Consider the following 19,705-nt stretch of genomic DNA (forward strand, 5'->3'; position numbering starts at 1 on the left):
CGACCTTGCGAGGGTTTTGCAAGATTAATCTATTAAAGATTTAAAGCTGCCAGCTCCCAACTACTCAATAAACCCCTGTTGATAATAAGGAACTGTGCGGGGCTGAGCAAATGTTGATTTTTTTTTTTTTTTTGCTTTAAATTGTGCATTTCCAGGCAAAATAATGCAAAAAATCTACTTTAGTGCAATTGCCTGGATCCCTTATCCAGCTAGGGGTGGGATTTGCTCCAGAAGGAATTATCTGAGGGGATAATTTGGGAAGAGGAGCAGGAGGAAGGGAAGCAGGAAGGAATGGAGGAAGGGAAGCAGAAGGGAAGGAATGGTGGAAGGGAAGCAGGAGAGAATGGCAGGAAGGGAAGCAGGAATGGATGGCAGAAGGGAGGCAGGAATGGATAGTGGAAGGGAAGCAAGAATGGATAGTGGAAGGGAGGCAGGAGGGAATGAATGGAGGAAGGGAGCAGGAATGGATGGAGGAATGGAGGCAGGAATGGATGGAGGAAGGGAAGCCAGAATGGATGGAGGAATGGAGGCAGGAATACATGGCAGAAGGGGAGCAGGAGGTACCGTTGACGGTGAGCGTCACCTCCCGCTCCCCCGCGCCCACCCGCGGCACCACGGCTCGACACACGTATTTCCCGGCGTCCTCCTGCCGGACTGACTTCAGGATCAGCTTGTTCTCATTGCTCAGGACCTGAAAGAGAGGAAAGGGCCTTTCAGGTGGGCCATGAGAAGGTACAGACAAAACAAATGACCTGAGTTACAAGAACCGTGCCAGCAGCTCCTGAGCATCCTTGGGAAAGCCAAGTGGATGAGCCCAAAGTCTGGCATTGAATGGAATGCAAAGTTTGCTAAATTTTATTAATGTTGGTTTGTTCCATGTAGCCCTTCCTCGTTCCTAGTTGGTTCTTACCCGTTTCAGTTATATGTCAATCTTCTCTTCCCCTTCCCCAGGACCTGTCAATCATATCGAGGCCTCTCCCTTGGTCTAGAAAGTTCCAGAGAGGGCGTTGAGTGGTTGGACAGAATCAGAGAAATTCCCCCCTTCCCCTCACGGGTTGGTTCCTGGAGGAATCCCTCATCCCCAGGACCACGCCCAAGTCTTTCCCTATTGGTTCCTTCCCTAACCCTTCCCATTGCTCCACCGCTAAATAAAAGTTACTGTCACAGGGCAGGTTGTGCTCTGCTGAGGCGGATTCACTGGGGTGAGGCTGCTCCTCTCAGGGGCTCCAATAAACTCCAGTGGAAACCCCTCTGCAGAGTCCTCCTTTTTTCCTCCTCACCTTCAACACTGGGACCCATCGGATCAGCTCGTGTCCTGGGTTGTGGTGTAGGATGTGCACACAGTATTTATTCCATCCCCATCCCCATGAGCTGCTGGAACCAGGTGGGGCAGTGTTTTCCCAGGCCCCTCCTTTGGGCTCTTCTGCTCATGGCCCATCAATGCCTTGCCCAGGACTCACAGGGAACTCCCTCCAGGAGCTCTCTCTGTTTAATGGGCCATCAAGGAGCCACTGCACGACTCCTCATCCCATTGGGAGATGCTCCCAATGCCCAGGGGGAGGAGCCAAGCATTCCCACCTGGAGAGAATCTGGGATTTGGGACAGGACAAGCAGCCCTGAGCCACTGGATTCCCAGAGGAGCAGAGCTCCCAGACCTTTCTGTGGGATCACTGCTTCAGGAAGAGCCCCTCACCTGGACTGCTCCCCCCACCCTGCTCAGGGTGTGTTCTGACTCTGGCAGTGCTCCTTTGTGTTATTGCATTTACTTGATTTTATTTTACCTTTTTACCTTTCTTCTTATTAAATTATATTTCTGACTTGGAGCGTCTCACTCGTTTTGCTTTCAAACCACAACAACCAGCCAAGGCAGGCTTGGGGAAGCACCCCCAGGGAAGACAACTCGACAGGTTCTTACCACGCCTGAGCCTCTCTTCATCCAGACGATGGTGAGGGAGGGGTTCCCAGTCCAGGCACAGTTGAACACGGCATCCGAGCCCAGGTCGACCAGCAGGGACTGTGGTTCTGTCGCCATCCTGGGCCCAACTGCCAGAGGAGACTGGAGTTAGTGACGGGCTCTGCCAGCCAGAAACTCTCAAACAAAGCAGGGCAGAGGGAGCAGTGGTACATCTCCATGGGCCCCAAATAAAGAACAGCCTCTGCAGCCCCAGAGGGACCAGCTCCCCACTGACCACCCCACAAACTCACAAGGAAATCACAGGTCTGACCACAGGAGCATTTACAAAGTGTGAGCTGCAGGAGAGCCCAGCAAGTCCTGCCATCCCAGGCAAGGCAGACTGAGCTGTGTGTGTTTCCTGCTGATTTTCAGCAGCTCTGCTGGGCCTGGAAGCCAGACTGAAGCCAACAGGTTACTCACAGTAGACATCCACAGTCCTGCTGATGTTTGTGCTGCCCAGAGCGTTGGTGACCTCGCAGGAGACCGGCTCGAAGAAGAACGTGTGGTCCACGATGGTTTCGTAGAAGTCACCGGAGGCTTCCTTTATAACCTGGCCTTTTTTTGCCCACCTGTTGAAGAAAACAGAGCATTGTTGTGGTGCTGTTTTGTGTCTCTCGCCATGTCCACGTGTAGCTGTCACAGTGTTGGGGGCAGCACGGCCAGAGCACCCCTGATTTCAGGGGATTTAGGGACGACATCCACAGGTTTTGGAGAGGATCCATCAGAGAGATGTGTACGTGTACCCCTACAGAAACCTTTCCAAAAGAAACGAAAATTCTATTACCCTGTTTCACTGGGAATGCACCTCATTCTTAAAGATTGTGAAGGACCTCAATGATGGGATGGATGGGACATGGAGGGTCTTTACTTGATGGAGAATGACAGTCCCTTCCTGAACATCTGCCAACAACGCTGCTGGTCCTTCCACATCAAAACCACTAAAAACATTTTCTGCTGCCGCCCACTTTGGCCCTTTTCTTCCTTTTCTTTTTTTTTTATCCCAGTCAAAGAGAACTTTATCCCTTTAAGGCAGCTGAAATAACATTTCCCGAAAAGCCAAGCTGGCATTTGCAACACTGCAACTTGCAAATTGTCTTGGAGAACAAGCTGTCAACTCAGCACTTGAATTAAGCCCTGTTTGCCAAACAATGAGCAAATGTGACCTAATGGGGCACCATCTGGCAACCTGCCACTCGGGAGCGGGTGGGAAAGGCGGGAGATGCTGTCAGGCGGTGTGAAACTCCAGCCACTCTTTGGGGAAGGGAAAAAAAACCTGGGAAAAAAAAATAATAATCCTCCCCAAACAACTGACAGGTAAATTGGAGACAAGAGGGCTTTCCTGAGGAGTGTCTGCCTTGTTGTTTTAGGGCTGTCCTGCTTGTGCTGGACGGGTTGGGAAAGATGCAGGCACTGGGAGAGTGATTTTGGGGAAAGCTTCTCCTTCAAGGCAAGCAGCATCGTCTCCTGGTGCTCCCAGCAGTTTCCTGCTCCCCTCTGCTTGTTCCTGTCACTCTGCCATGGTTCCACGTTGCTTCAATGCTGCCCCAAAGGCAGCCAAGGACAACTGGAGTTGTGGGGAGCTCCTGCTGAAGGTGCATAGACAGGATGTGTGGTCCAGATGTGTGGTCCACCCCACTGAGGTCCAGACTGACGTGCCTCAGTGGGGCTGGAGAGAGAGCAGGATGCTGGTCCATGGCAGGATGGAGAATACCCTGAGAGCTGCTCCTGTGAGCCTCGGTGCCTCCTGCCAGTGCCCTGCTCATCCTCTGCCGTGATGACACAGCTCCGAGAGGTGTTCCTGCAGTGATTTGTGTGCGCTGACCTGCCCTCGCCTTCCATTCATCTTTGCGCGTCTAACAGATGCTGACTGGCCACTTCAGCTTCCCTCCCCTGCCTCCCTCCTAATTAATCATGGTTTTATTTCCAGGGCTGCACTCGGTGTGTTAGTGAGGGAGGTTCCGTATGGAATAAGCTGGCACGAGTGGGGCCTCCCAGGTGCTGCTCCACAGGTCCGAATGGTCACTGATGCTTTGGTGACGCCTTTGTCCTCCCGCGGGGAATTGCAGCCCAAGCCAAGCAGCTTGTTCGGGGTCAGCCTGTGAGGCTGAGCTCAGCATTCCTCTTCCTGCCTCCCTCCTTATGGATCCACCCTGCCCTGCTGTCTCCCTGCCATGGGAACGCTGCTGCTCGCTGTGGAAAGCATCTTCCAGTGCTGTGATAACAGCTGGTTCTTTGGGGATGGGGCAGGAGAGGGACAGGGACAGCTGCCAGAGGTCTGGGACCTCATGCCCAAAGCTTAGCACAGCTTGTGGGATGGAGAGGAGACACCTTCCTGATGTCTCCTGTTTGGTTTGCTGGTCCAAAAGGCCTGAATTTGTATCTCAGGAGCTGCAGATGGATGAAAGCGAAGAGGGAGGGAAAGGAAGGGAAGGGAAGGGAAGGGAAGGGAAGGGAAGGGAAGGGAAGGGAAGGGAAGGGAAGGGAAGGGAAGGGAAGGGAAGGGAAGGGAAGGGAAGGGAAGGGAAGGGAAGGGAAGGTGACAGGGAAACTCCAGCTGGTGAATGGGGAAATGCCCCATGCTCTTTGTCAGGAATATTTCTGCACCATTAAGCTCCTTTTACACCTTTGTCCCTGTACAGATTCCCAGCCATGAGCAGTTCTCCAGCCTCTGGAGGGCCTTGTTCTGCTCCTCAGGTGCTCAAGGGAGGCAGCAGTACATGAAGCCATTTTTTACAGCAGTCAGTGGTACAAGGGTGTGCCACCAAACTTTCGGGACAATCCAGAGGCACTTTCCTGGTTATTTTGCACAAATCCACCCTCCCTGCTGTGCAAAGGACAGGAAGGAGGCTTCAAGATGAGAATAAAAGTGACCTGAGGGTTTCCCTGGGTCACGTCCTTGCACCTCCCAACATTCCCAGAGAGCTCCAGGAACTGGAACCAGATGGAAGTGTCCAGAGGTGGCTTTGAGCTGGGCAGACTTCACTGAGATCCTTCTGGATATTTCAAAACAGTGGACAAGGTTTTCCAGAGCTGTTTGACATCTCAGCTGCTTGGGAAAACACCTCCCAACAACCGTGGCACGGCGCTGGATGGATTTGTTAAAGAACCCATCACTGCTGCAAAACTGGATTTCCCGAGCACGGAGACGCGTCACAAACACCAATTTCTCGTGCCTCAGCAGAGATCAAGGTTCTTGCTCCTGTTTTCCAAGGCTTAACACGGCTAAATCAATGTGGCTGAACGAGCAGTATGGATCTTTTATAATGTCAAATTGGTTTTTAATAATGGCAGCTGATAACCCTCTTGTAAAGCTTCCCTGTGATGGGCTCGTGGGCAGCCAGAAGGCAACTCACCGAGGGCTTTAACGAGCCCATAACGTGCCTTGCTCACCCTTTAACCACTCAGTTGTTATTTATAAACAGAACCTGGATAAAATGGAGCAGAGAAGATAAGAGGATGCTCCTGCAGCCCCGTCCACTGCCTGGGCTCTCTGTGATTTCTTCCTCCTGTCCCCGTGGCTGTGCTGCACCAAGCCTGGCCCCCAGCCAGAGCTCCTGGTCCTGCCAGCCTGGAGACCAGGGGCTCCTTTAATTTGTGTTGCTCCCTCGAAGGTATTTATAGATTGCAAATGTACCACCCAGGGTCTTTTCCAGACTCTATAAATTTACCTGCTTTAGTTTCTTCCTGGATGACTTGGCCTGTCACTGGATAACTTACCTGTCGCTGTTTGCAGATTTTCACCCTTGGCCAGACTCCACTGCAGGGGCAGGGGGGGCTCCCCTGGGCCAGGAGAGGGGTGAGGGTCTCTCTGTGGGGATCCTGCCCACAGGACCTGTTTCTGTGACTCCCTTGGGCTCTCCAGGCTGAAGGGGGTAGCACAGGCAGAGGGGATGCTGTGGGGCCTATCCCAGTGTCCCTGTGCCTCTCGGGGGGTCCCCACAGGGTCACAGTGGGGTGTCCTCATTTCCTCTGCCATTCCCTCTACCACTGACAGGCACCTTTGGAGTACCCAGCTTTGAATTCACCCCTGCTCCCGCCATCCCATGGTGTATGACCAGTGCAGATCACGGAATCATCATCCCAGAAGGGTTTGGGTTGGAAGTGACCTTAAAGCTCATCTTGTCCCATGGGCAGGGACACTTTCCACTGTCCCAGGCTGCTCCAAGCCCTGTCCAACCTGGCCTTGGACACTCCAGGGATCCAGGGGCAGCCACAGCTGCTCTGGGCACCCTGTGCCAGGGCCTGCCCACCCTCACAGGGAACAATTCCTGCCCAATCTCCCATCCAGCCCTGCCCTCTGGCAGTGGGAGCCATTCCCTGTGTCCTGTCCCTCCATCCCTTGTCCCCAGTCCCTCTCCAGCTCTCCTGGAGCCCCTTTAGGAGCTCTGAGCTCTCCCTGGAGCTTCTCCTCTCCAGGTGAGCACCCCCAGCTCTCCCAGCCTGGCTCCAGGGTAGAGATGTGAACATTTTCTCATTTTCCTTTCCTCTCACCAAGCACCATCTCAGTCTGTGTCCCCAGATGGGCATTTCTTCCCCTGCAGCCTGGGTTTCATTCTGTTGTTTCCTTCCCCATATTTCTAATGTGCTTTTGTTTTCCTCTGGCCTCTCTGGAGGGAGTACCAGGTGCCTCCCAATTCAGTATCTTCTGCAAATTGAATTTGCTCGGGTGATGGAAGAAAACAAATTTCAACCAGGAAAGAGATATTTTGATCCGAGTTTCAAAGGGGTTATTACAGTCAGCACTGAAAAGCCAGTGATTAAAGAATGAACAAAAATAGAATACCTGCAGTGAGTCCTTTTAACACTGAAGAGGGAGGGAGGAACTTTTCTAAGGAGACATTCTTCAGGGAAATAGCATTTTTCTGACTCCATTGATTCCTTCCCAACTAGGAGTACACACAAGCAAATAACAGAGGACACTCTGGGATTTGTCAGCTCCCAAACAATGCTGGGGCTTTGTTTTGGTTTTCATGTCTTAGTGTTGTTTTTTTTTTTTTTTTTTTTTTTTTTCCTCTTCTGTTCTGGTGTCTGAAGGAAACCTGCCAAAAGCTGGGATGTCACACCTGTGCCTCTCCCCGGGCTCTCAATGGGATGCTCAGCTGTGTCTCCTTCTGCACAAGGGGTTTTATCTGGCAGTTCCATCCCTTTTTTCCCCATGAATCCTGATTCTGGCTGGGCTGCCAGGCTGGGGGAGCCCCTGAAGGGGGCACAGAGAGAGAGCACAGCAAACCCCACAGGCTGTCAGCCCATGGAGGAGCATTGCTAACATGCACTTCATCCTGTGCTCTGAACAAACACCTCCCTCTGTCTGCCCCACAGGGGCTTGTAACCCTTCACCACCCAACGTGTGGGAACAAACCCAGGATTTCCCAGCCCTGGGAAAGCTCTAGGACTCTGCAAATGTAGGAACATCTGTGGAGGGCAGGGAGAAGGAACTCTGCAGAGCTGAGATATTCTAGACACACGTGGGTTTATTGCAGGGTCGTGGGTAAAAAGGGCTTTGCCTTCAGCCACCAGCCTGGGCTGGAGGGAACCCCAAAGAGAGAGGGAGAGAGAGGGGGGGTGAGGTGAGGGAGGGAAAAGAGCTGAGAGGGGTAAGAGAGGTGGAAGAGAGGGAGCAGTAAGAGAGAGAGGTAAGAGAGAGCAAGGATCTTGTTCCAATCCATTCCATCTCCTTTTGTGTTGAATATTCTAATTTACAGTGACCAACCGGCGCCAGATACAAACCCTACAGACTTTGCCTGCAGCCCATGAGAACTGCTCTATCCCCACATCATCCTGTATTCTAAACTCTAAAGAGACTTTTCTTATCCACCTTTTCCCTGATGCCTTGGCAGGGTGGAGAGGGGCTGCACCCTTGGCTCCTTTTGTTTTCTGTCCTTCCACCCATCTCCAGCTCATCCCCGTCTTCCTGCCTGCCATGATCACATCTCAGAGCTGCCCTTCATTTCTATTTCCCTCACAGGTTTTACATCTCCAGTATTTCTAGTCAATCATATCTACAAGCCTTTCCTGTCCCATCTTTCCCAACATACAAAATGTTTTTTAGAAAGGTCTTCCCCAGGCCAGGGCTCCTTCCAGCAGCACAGAAACTCCTGGGGGTTAACACGGGGCTCTCTGGACTGTGAAATGCCCCATCAAGCCCTGCACAAACCCAGCCTGCAGGTTCTGGGAGAGGGTTTTGGAGCTGCCAGCAGCTCTGAGCCAGCTCTCCTGGCAGAGCACGGCTGCTCTGGTGGCGAATAACCCGGGGAAGTGGAGTGTGTCGTCGGTTTTAATTAACAATGCAAAATAAAGTGGTTGCTCGCCATATAAATCGTGTTTACTAAGAATTACTTAAAATGGATAAATATTTTCTTGGACGCATTTTAATTGCTTAATAAAAAGCACCGAGAACACCCACAAATACCTTAAATAAATGCATGGCTCAGGGAAAGAATTAATTAACATTTCATTCCTGGGAATGGCTATTAATTGCTACAAATTGCTCAGAGAATGGGTTTTGTTGCTTTATTGCCAGCAGTACCTTCCCCAGTGTGTGATGTGACATTTCCCTCCTCTCACCCTCACAGGAGAGCTGGGGATGCTGTGAGCACCACCCCAAATCCCCCGAGGCCCCAGAGCTTTGGTGTCCTCCACAGGGAGGAGATGGTGCTTTGATGATGATATTTGGGCATCATTTTGAGGTCCAGAGTGGACAGGGACAATGGATGGCTCCTACTGGTGAGAAATGGTGGAGTGAGGTTCCCAGCCCAGTCACGGTACCCCCTGCACAGCTCTGGCACAAATTATTTCTTTATTAGGGGTGAATTTTCATAATGGTGATGGATGGGGTGATTCCTCCTCTTCCCTAATCAAGATGTGTGGGCCCCGTGTGGTTCCTGTGCCTCCCCTCAGAGTGTGGGTTCATTTATCAGCAGGGTAACCTCTCCCCAGTCTGAATTCTGGCTGAGGCTTGGCTGGCCCTGGAGCACAGGGACTGGGTGTGCAATCACAGAGCCAGGGAATTGTTCGGCTTGGAAAGATCATCAGTCCAACTGCTGAGGTTACACTCACCCCTGTCCCTAAACGCCACATCCACACGCTTTTTTAACACCTCCAGGGATGGTGATGCCACCCCTGCCCTGGGCAGTCTGTGCCAACGCCTGACAACCCTTTCCATGAAAAAAAATTCCCTAATATCCAACCTAAACATGACCTAGGGCAACCTGAAGCTGCTCCCTTTCCTCCTGTCCCTGTTCCCTGGGGCAGAGCCCGACCCCCCGGCTGTCCCCTCCTGGCAGGGACTTGTGCAGAGCCACAGGGTCCCCCTGAGCTCCTTTTCTCCAGGCTCAGCCCCTTCCCAGCTCCCTCAGCTGCTCCTGGAGCTCCAGCTCCTTTCCCAGCTCCATCCCCTTCTCTGGACACACTCCAGCACCTCAATGTCTTTTTTTTTTTTTTTTTTTTTTTTTTTTTTTTTTTTTTTTTGTGGTGAGGGGCCCAAAACTGGCCACAGGATTTGTGATGTGGCCTCACCTGTGCCAACTACAGCACATGGAAAAGGATTTCCTTGTGTGTCACATCCACTGTAGTCAAGAAAAGGTTTCCAAGGCTCCAGCTCCCATCCTGACAAACCTCCATGTGCACACAGCTGCTGCAGTGGTGACCTCTTCCCAAACCTCTCTATCCCAATTTAGGGATCTTGACTCCACCATGAAAAGAACCTCAAGTTCTAAAGGTGGAAATGCCACAGCTCAAGTGCAGAAATACCAACTTTACTTGTCTCATCCTGCCTATTTTTTTTTCCCATTTGTTTTTTTTTATTTTTGAAAAACAAATAAACAAGGAGAAAGATTGCAACCTTTCCCCAATTTTCAGGCTTTTTCCCCTGACAAGGACATGTTTGGTGTCTGATTGCGCTCACCACGACGCACCAGTTGCCTCTACTGGGGTTGGATTGTTTTTAAACACTCTGGGATTTTGATGATGATGATGATAATAATAATAACACCTCACTGCAGAGAAAAATTTTGGCTTGATTTTTCCAGCTCAGCTCCAGTGCTCCCACTGCTGCCAAAGCAAGGAGGCTGGGATGAGGCTGATTGCTCATCAGCTGCAGCCTTCAAGGGCAGTGCCTTGGGTTTTGCATCTCCTCCTCGCCATCAGCAGGTCCCATGGGTGGGAAAAAATCCATGAGGGGCTGCTCAGAGCTCCCCAAATCACACTTGGAGGTGTTCAATGAGAGTTCAGCACTGAGGAGAGCACTGGGGTACTGGAGGAGAGGTTATCAGGGACACCCTGGGGTCAGGCTGTGCTGCCCAAGGCACAGGAACCTGAAAGAATTGGAGTGAGAAGGTTTTTTCTCTCCCAGATGACACAATTAAAGCCACGTCACCACTCCACGCACCCACCACGGCTCATTTTTGGTGAGAAACCAATCAAGGGAGTGTTTCTCTTAGCACAGCGATCGGAACAAATTGGCTGCAAGAAGGGAGAGGGAGAAGTAAACAAAGCTGTTAACTTGTCAATGACTTGACTGATCAACCGTGGGGAATAGCTGGAGAGGGCTGATGAGCCGTGCAGATAATCAATGGACCCGGCAGTGCCGGGCTGCAGCTGGTGCTGCACAGAGCAACCAGAGAGACCTGGGGGTCCTGGGCTGGGCTGGGCCAGGGGATGGATGTGGAGAGACCTGGGGGCCCTGGGCTGGGCTTGGCCAGGGGATGGACACAGAGAGACCTGGGGGGCCATGGGTTGGGCTTGGCCAGGGGATGGACGTGGAGAGACCTGGGGGCCCTGGGGTGGGCTTGGCCAGAGGATGGACATGGAGAGACCTGGGGGCCCTGGGGTGGGCTTGGCCAGAGGATGGACATGGAGAGACCTGGGGGGCCATGGGCTGGGCTTGGCCAGAGGATGGACATGGAGAGACCTGGGAGCCCTGGGGTGGGCTTGGCTTGGCCAGGGGATGGACACAGAGAGATCTGGGGGTCCATGGGCTGGGCTTGGCCAGGGGATGGTGGGGAATAAAACCTGCCCTGTGCACTCCAGTGTGAGCAGAGAGGGGCAGACAGGGAGGATTGAGGACACGGCATTCAGCAGCAGGGAGAGGGTGACCACAGCCCATCCCACCGTGTCCCCCTGGGCACCTTCCCTGCACCAGGGCTGGGATAGACCCTCATCCCTCCCCTGGAAGGAAACCAGAGAGGCCCTGCTGGAAAAGCTGTAACTGTTCCATCAAACTGGGTGATTCCTTCTGCAAATCAAACTGTTTTCGTGACACACCAAAACAAAATGCAGATGCTTTAGATGTTGTGCTGTTTTAATCCCGCTGTTTAAATTCCCCCTCCTTCTCCACCCCATCACAGGACAGGGCTGGGCACCAAACCTGTCCCCATTAATCCCTGTTTGACATTTCTCTTGCCACTATGGATGTTTTTTTCTGTCCCTCCCCTTTCACAAATTCACTGTCTTTTGCCATAACTCCTTTTTCCTCTAAGGAGGTGACTTTAGATTTAAGAATATTTGTCCCCAGAGTCATGGAATCGTATGAAAATTGTACTTTCCTCCCCAAAGTTAAATTACAAACATTAATTTCCTCGTTTTAATGTACGTGGAGAAAGTTTAAAACCATTCAGACTATGACAGCCAGCTGCCAAAACTGCTTATCCTGGGGAAATACTGGGGACGTGAGTCACCCTCAGTCCTGGATGAGCTCGGAGATGTCACCTCTCCTCGGGGACTTTTCTACCCCTCTGGCACTGATGCTGCATTTCATTTCTCCTGCCCACATCATCTTGACTTTACCCCTGCATGCACAATAGACATGACTAATAGCTTAACTATTATTTTGGGTAATCCAATTTCATCACGTCGTTTTGTGTTTTCTCAAATCGTTTAACAGGATTAGGCCTTTCTGGGGTCTCCCTACCCCACTCCACCCCCGTGGCAGGATGTCTTTAGCCAGATTTAGGGATGCTGGCATGTTGAGGAGCTAATTCTCTGCCGTGTTTATCCTCCTCCTCGGTGCAAAGTGAATCTTGGTGCTGTGAAGCTGCTGGGATTTGCCTTTCCCTCTATTCCAGTTCTTGTTTTCCACCTGCTGCTCGAGGCTTTTGCAGCTTTACACCTCCAAGTGCAATTCCTTTGGGATCAGGCAGGGAAAAGACAACGGGGAATGGAGACAGAAACTCGCAGGTCTTCATCAGCATGAGGGAGTTGCTGCTTGGGGATCTTGAAAGTGGTGCTGGGCTGGGCCCTCGTGTTCCAGATCACTGGAGCTGCCAAATCCACACGTTTCGGGCAGAAATGATTGGCAGGGCAGGCAGGGACGGCTCGTGCCTTTCTGCACATGGAGCTCATGCAGCAGAGGCTTGCTGGGTGTCTGGGTCTTCTCCAAGGGTTTTCTTTTTCTTGGCTGGTTCCTAAAGCTCCTCTGAGGCTTTGACCTGGTTCTGAGTTTGGGATGTTTTCAAGGGTTTTGTGGTTTGACCTCTGGAGCACGAGAGGGTCTGTCCTCTCTGGCACAGCAAGAGGAGACAGACCTCAGGCCAAGTTTATATTGACTCTTCAAGGATGGTGGCCAGCCTTGGACATGGCAAACAGCCCAGGCAATGCTTTGGGCCACCCAAAATGGTGCCCAGCACCCTGGGCTGGCTCTGTCTGATTTTCCAGCCCCAGCAGTGCCCCTAAAGCCCCTCCTTCCCCCTGACTGCTCCCATCCCACGGCTCAGGGCTGTTCCTTGTGCTCTGTCAGACTCCTGGCATGTCCTCAGGTTGTTGTGAGGGCACAGCTCCTTCTCTGGCAGGTTCCCTGCCCTGCCCTGCCAGAACAGTTAATTATTCAGGGCTCAACTGTGTCTAGATCAGATGGTTCACATTAGGATTATCAACAGGACACCAGGTTCACTTTAGGATTATCGACAGAGTCACCCTGGGTGAGATGGGCTGAGCCCTCATTTTGGGGGAATCTCCTCACAGAAGATGCCAAGGGCAGAGATTTCTGTGTAAGGAACTTGGACTTGTGCTGGCTGGAGTGTGAGCAGCTTGGGAATCTGGTGAGTCATGAGGAGGAATAATAAATATCCAGAGTGTGTTCCCTTGTGCTAATGCAAACACACAGGCAGCTCCGCAGGGGAGCAGAAAGAATAAAGTTACGAGTTCACCAGAAGATCTGTTCATCTGTTCAGTATGAAATTCATCCATGGAATAACAGAATTGCTCAGTTTGGAAAAGACTTTCAAGATCACTGAGTCTGGGTGTTACCTGGCCAGCACTGAGCCATGTCCCCAAGGGCCACATCCACACACCTCCTAAATCCCTCCAGGGATGGGAATCCCACCACTGCCCTGGGCAGACTGTGCAGGGCTGTTCAGCCTTTTTGGAGAAGAAATTGTTCCTGACATCCTGTATAAACCTCTGGTGCTCCAATGTGAGCCTGTTTGTTCTTATTCTATTCCTTGTTACTCGAGACAAGAAACCAACCCCCACCTCACTACAACCTCCTTTCAGGAAACTGTAGAGGGCAATAAAGTCTCTCCTGAGCCTCCTTTTTGCCAGATGAAATAACCCCAGCTCCCTCAGATATCCCTCAGTCCATCCATCCATCCATCCATCCATCCATCCATCCATCCATCCATCCATCCATCCATCCATCACTCCATCCATCCATCCCTCCATCCATCCATCCATCCATCCATCCATCCTTCCATCCATCCATCCATCCATCCATCCATCCATCCATGCCCAAAATCATGGTCAAATCCCTCTTCTCTCCCTGGAATGCCTCTGGAATGCCCCTGGCACCCTGGCACAACTCTGCCCTTCTCAGGAAAGGAAATGTCACAGGAAAACAACCCAATGTGGCTGTGCCCTGGTACAGCAGACTGACCCAAAGAGCTCTGTGATTATCTATCCACTTCTCCATAAAACAGCATGAAACAGCATTAAAAAAAACCCCAAAAAACAAACAAAAAAACCTCACCAAAAATAAATAAATAATAAAAAAAAATCCCAAACCAAAACAAACCCAACAAAAAAATCAAACCCAAAAAACAAACATCTCCAAAAGTAACAACCATGAAGTTCTTCACTACCCACTTCATTACCAAAGTGGAGCTGAACAATAAATGCTGGTTGATGCTTTACAAACATCTTTCTAATCCAGAGTCAACATCCTGCCTTTTCCCTTTGCTTTAATATCACCCAGCAGCTTCTGGAGCGGAACAGAAAGCCACGGGTAATTTTGAGACCTGAACAGAATTACTCCCCAGGCTCATGTTGGAGAAGAGACCAGAATTTCTCTGGGGTCTCTCTGGGCAGGTTCTGTTTACCCCAAACTGTTGTGCCAGGATAATTCCATGCCAGGTGGGGAGGAGGATGCTCAGGGTGCATTTCCTTGGCACAGGTACCACTGTCACACAGGTTTGGGGGCTCAGAAAGGCTCCCCTGGCCCAGCTCAGCCTGAGCCAGCTGAGTGTCGAGCCCATGGCTGGCTGAGGATGGAAGTGCTCCTGGCAATGAGTTGGTCCATCCAAGAGCTTCTCCTCTTTTCGCTGCTCCCTGATGAGCTCAGCCCGACTCCCCAGCTCCAGCTCAGCAGTGGATCCACATCCCAGCAGCTGATTTATGGCAGGAGGAGCCCTCTGGCTGCCACTGTCCAGTCATGGGTACTGGGGAGGTCACCAGGACACCTGGGGTGGTCCTGGGGGGCATGTAGGACCCACTGGGTTTGTTGTGGGCCACCAGGGCTTTCCCCATTCTCCTGCCATCCCTGCTGGCCTGCATTTTGAAGCTCTGCTGGCCACTCTTTTGGCAGAAACATCTCCAAGGGTGGCACTTGGGGAATTAATCAAATGGACAACCACCGATGCTGCTGCAGCCAGAAATCCAAACTGGTTCACTGGGGCGGAAAAAGATGCTCACAGATTTGTCCTCCATTTAAACACACCTCTGAGCCCCCAAAACCTGCAAAGAGGGATCCAAGGAGTTCCTGCAGGGCTGTGGTGGGTGTCACCTCTGTCCCATCCCACACCCTCCTTGCACACTCTGCTTCACCTTCACGCCTCACTCCTCCTGGTCACCTTCTTCCCCTTCTGGCAGAAAAACCTCAAACAGAGCTGAAGGCCTCTTAAATCAACGTCTTTCCTGACTCAGAAGCTGTAAGAAGATTCATTATTTATGTGGCAGAAACACAAAAGCTTAGCATATTTTAAGCTGTCTGAAACAACTTCAAGGCAACTCTTCCTCTGCCTTTTTTTTTTTTTTTTTTTTTTAACAAAACACATTGAGATGTCTCTGAACAGGGGGGAAACTGAAACTATTTTTTTAATTTCAAAAGATAAAATAATGTGTACAGATTGAGGGACAGAATAAAAAAAAAAAAACAACCAAACTGTAATCTAGTTTGGGATCACCAAGGAATGCACATCAGGGGGATATTCCCTGTGAGATGTTGGTATAATCCTTGGACAGATTTTTATTGTGATGTGGCATTGATATTTTGGCAGTGAGAGAGGTCAAGGAGACAGTTCTGCTCCTTCACAAGCTGTTTCCTTCAGAGGCAGCAGCAGAGGAGGTGCTGGGTGTCTTTTTTTCACCCTCTTTCTCCCCATTTTTTTTACATTTTCAATTTAGTCACAGCATCTCTAATTTCCTTAGATCTGAAGCCACCTCGCGAGACTGGAAGGGAATGATACAGAAGAAAGATGAGGGGGAAAAAAAACCCCGCCAGTAATCTTGTAAAAGTCAGTTTTGAAAAATCAATTTTCTTGTGTGACAAGATTTGCTTAAGGCTTTTCGTTCTGTGAAATCAGCCCATCATCCTGTGGGAACGCATGAAGGAAGTGGCAAGTGTGGTTTGGAATAACTCAGATTAAAGACTGCTAAATTAGGCTCAAAACGCTGCCGCTTCTTGCAAAAGGGAGAGGAGATGTGGCCAGAGGAGGCAACGATGCTCCCTCCCAAATCATTCCCAGCTCCAGGAGGAAGTCTGGAAGGAGGGGGGACTGACAAGGCTGGGGAAACACAACCACAACCCCAAGGTCTGCTGGAAATGAGATTCTGCTTTGGAGAAGGTTCACTCTAAGGCTGGAGACAGGTTCACTCTAAGGCTGGGAAAGGCTTGGAGCAGAGTTTGGAAAACCCAGAGTGCTGGTGACTCCTGGGGTGGTTCTGGCTGGGATGGTGGTGAACAACACCCTGGGACACCCCACATTTCTTTGGGGTCTCCTGGAAACCCCCTCAGGCAGCCCCACCATGGGAGAGGCTCCATCCAGCCCCGGGCTGGCCGCTCCATCATCGCCCTTTGCTTTGGTACCTTTCATCCTCCCCACGTCAGGGATGGTGCTCACCAGTACAAAGCGTTTTCCTTCCCCCCTCCTTTCCCCCCCTCCATCAGACTCTGTCTCCTCCACGCTCTCTCCTAATTAGTTCAAGCTGCCTCGGAACATCTCCCACCCGCTTGTTCCCATTACCTTGACAAGGCAGGGAATGGGAAGACAAATCTCCCTGTCCTCACACCTCCATGAGCAAAACCTCTTCCTTCCCTGTCTTCCCAGTCTCACCTGGAGTTCTGTGCCCCCCCTCCAGCAGCCCAGTCTCACTTCCCAGCTGCAGGGATAGTTGTGCCTTTTATTTTATTTTATTTCCTTTTTTTCAAGCCTGTCTCTCCACCTGCCACCCAGCCACGCTCCGTTCCCTGTCACAGGGAGCTGGCAGATGGGGCTGATGCATCACAAAGGAGATCTGAAGAATTCATATCCTGGTATTTTTTTTTTATTTTTTTTTTTCCCCTCCCAGCTTTCATTTTCACTTCAGAGCAAAGGTCCAGTTGTCTGGGAGGAAGCTACAAAGACAAACCCAAGCAGGAAAACAGAGATAGTCAAGAAAAAATGTTACAGCGCCGATAACTCGAGACCTGGGCGCGCTTTTTTGCATTTATTTCAACTCCCGCTTTAGCCACATATTTTTTTTGCTACGTCTATAAATTAGATTTATTCTGTTACTGCTGTGAAACGCCTGCGGGCCCTTTCCCCACTCCAGCTTCTCTTCCCTTCCCTGCCAAGTTTGGCTGCGGGAGGCAGAGGGAGAGGTGACAGCCCTGCCCAGGGACAACATATGGACTCACAGAGTGGACAGACGGCAGCCCGGCCACCAAGGAGGGAGGGAGCAGATGGGAACAGGGGCAGGAGGGCCACAAAAACTGCACACTGGCACAAAGGAGAACTTTTCCCAAGCTGGACTGGTTGTGGGTGGGGGAGAAGATCCAAAGCGTGCCAAGAAATGGCAGCGAAATCAAACTGACCGTTCTGTTTCAAGATGCTGAAAATGCCTCTGGTCTGGAGCGTTTGTTGAGTTGCTCCCAACTTTGTTGAGGCATTTGTTGAGTTGTTCCCAACCTCATCTCTCTGCAGCCTCCTGGGCAGCTGGGACCCCTGAGACTCTGCAGAAACTCTTGTGGGGCTGCCCTGATACCTTGGGAAGGCTGAGCTGGAGCAGAGACTGGGCAGAGCTGGAGAATAAAGTAGAGATTTATTAAAAGGCCTTGAAGGACACACCTTGGGCAGGACAAGAGCCTGGCCAGGGCTACACCCAAGGTGGACCCAAAATGGTCACAAAATGGACCCAAAATTGTCACAAAATGGACTCAAAATGGACAACTAGTCATGAGGTCTCACGCTTTTATAAGTTTTGGTCCATTTGTGTGGATGTGGCACTTGGGGACATGGGCTAGTGGTGGCCTTGGCAGTGCAGGGGTAACAGCTGGACTCAGTTTAGAGTTAGATTTTAGAGGGTTTAGAGTTAGATTTTAGAGGGGTTTTCCAACCTAATTGATTCTCTGATTCCACAATGTGCTGACCTTCATTCTGGGCCTCCCCCTCTGCCATAACCACCCACTCAGGGACTCAGGGAATGTCTCTTGGCTCTTTCCTTGGGATTTGTTTTGGAGAAGCTGGGTCTGTGTGTTGAACCCATGATGATGGAAATGCTCCTGGCAACGACTTGGTCCATCCAGCCACATCCACTGGGGCAGTGAAAGTGCAATGACTCTGCCAAGACAAGCAAGAGCTGGCCAGCTGCTCCTTCCCTCCTCCATTCCCCATCCCTTTGATAAGGCTTTCCCAGTTTCCTGCTGCTTTTCCTGCTCTTTGCCAGGCACCAAAGCAATGCTGAGCCACGAGGGAGCTGGTCCAAGTGTCTGAGCAAAGTTCCAAGCTGTTTCCAGCAGGACATGGGCTCTTGAAGAACTTGACCCTCCTGTGGGAGCTGAGGCATCTCATGAATAAATCTGGTGAGGTGCCAGCAGGTCCCCAAATGGAGCAGACAAGGCTCGAAGGGTAAAGAGCAAGAAAAGCTCTGAGGAGTTTGAACTTCTCCCCAGGTTTGTTCAAACAAACTGTGGGGATGTGTCTCCGTGGGAGAAATGGCTCCCAAATGCACAGTGTAAGGCAGGCAGGCCAATGCACAGAAGGTGCACATTGAGATTTTCTTTTACAAGCTCCTTGATATCAGGTGAAATTTTTCTGTATCTACCTGAACCCACAAAAATCTGCCACTTTTTTTTTTTTTTTTTTTTTTTTTTTCCCAAGGCCAGCAGCCAAAACACCCCAAACCTGTACCTGGGCTTGGAGACACCAGATCTACCAAAGGCTCTTGGGCTCTTCATCCACTTGTTTTCCTAAATCTGGGTGGGAAATGCCTGTCCCATGGAGAAGGAGGGAGGAACAGGACCAGGGATCTTTTCCCTGTTGTTTTCCCTGGACAAAGCCGGGGGAAAGCCAGGACACTCCCTCCCACCAGGTGTGTTTGAGCCCTTTAAAGAAAACCTCGTTAAGAGGCAGTTGAGTTTGGATTAATATTTGATGAGCGACAGCGAGAGCTGCTGTTCAGAGATAAAACAGTATTTACTGAGCAAGGGCTTTCCTGCTGGCCCCAGCTTTGTGAGCCAACAAACTGTGCTCCAGGGGGAAGCCCGTGGAGGGGGATGCTGTGGGATGGCTCTGAGCTGTGCACAGCACGGCCAGGGGGATGGATGGTGGGGCTCAAACCCTGCAGCTGCCACTCCCAAAGCTGGTGGGATTTGGCCAGGGAGCACCCTGAGCTTCAGCCCAGCAAGGGTGGGTGGAATTTGCTTGGATTGCACCTTTTTTGGCTGCGGGAAGGGAACAAGTGGGGCAGCACCATCCCTTGGATGACAAATAAATGTCCCCCCAGCTCCTCCTGACCTCTGCTCCTGCTGGACCTTCTGCAGCCTCCCTCAGCCATGAAGAGCTGGGTGTTGCTCACAGCTGCCGTGCTCAACACCTTGCAGCAGCTGGGAGGGATGTCTGTCTGTGTGTCTGTCTGTCAGTCCCACAGGTTTATTTGGAAGTGCAGTGGTCCCCAGGACGGCTCCACACGTCCCCCTCTGCCTGCACAGATAACATTATTTGCAAAGGTCTCTGCCAGCCCCGGGGGCTCGAGCTCTGTGTGGATGCACAGAATGAGATTTGTATCACTGCCCTGCCTGCACCAACTCCCCATCACTCCGCAGAAATAATCATCAGCCCAGGAGCCCGAAAGGCTCGGGGACTCTGCCTCCTGCAATATTAAACCTTCCCATTTTCTTCTGCCACTTTAAAGATTCTCTTTCTTACCGCGAGTGATAAATAATAACAGAAAAAAAAAATCCACAAAAAAAACACCCCACAGACACACAACAGACATCAAAAGCCACGAGAAGATTGGCAAATAGAGAGATCTGAAGGGAGCAAAGAGGAGGCCTGGTTGGGAGTC

The 19,705-nt window shown here is 51.2% G+C and overlaps 2 protein-coding genes across 2 annotated transcripts in view; one reads left to right on the top strand and one right to left on the bottom strand.

Annotated features, from left to right (window-relative positions):
* TIRAP (TIR domain containing adaptor protein) overlaps positions 1-19,705 on the top strand; it is a 383,808-nt gene that overhangs the window by 64,398 nt on the left and 299,705 nt on the right. The window lies entirely within an intron of this gene.
* KIRREL3 (kirre like nephrin family adhesion molecule 3) overlaps positions 1-19,705 on the bottom strand; it is a gene marked incomplete at both ends in the record, with an annotated part of 348,160 nt that overhangs the window by 18,990 nt on the left and 309,465 nt on the right. Inside the window, 3 exons of the mRNA XM_083877958.1 lie at positions 565-691; positions 1,916-2,043; positions 2,375-2,523. Of these exons, the coding sequence (XP_083734084.1) occupies positions 565-691; positions 1,916-2,043; positions 2,375-2,523 (404 nt within the window). The remainder of the gene's footprint in view (positions 1-564; positions 692-1,915; positions 2,044-2,374; positions 2,524-19,705) is intronic.

This window comes from Zosterops lateralis (assembly GCF_965231275.1).
Source record: "Zosterops lateralis genome assembly, chromosome: 25".
NCBI classification, from domain to species: domain Eukaryota; kingdom Metazoa; phylum Chordata; class Aves; order Passeriformes; family Zosteropidae; genus Zosterops; species Zosterops lateralis.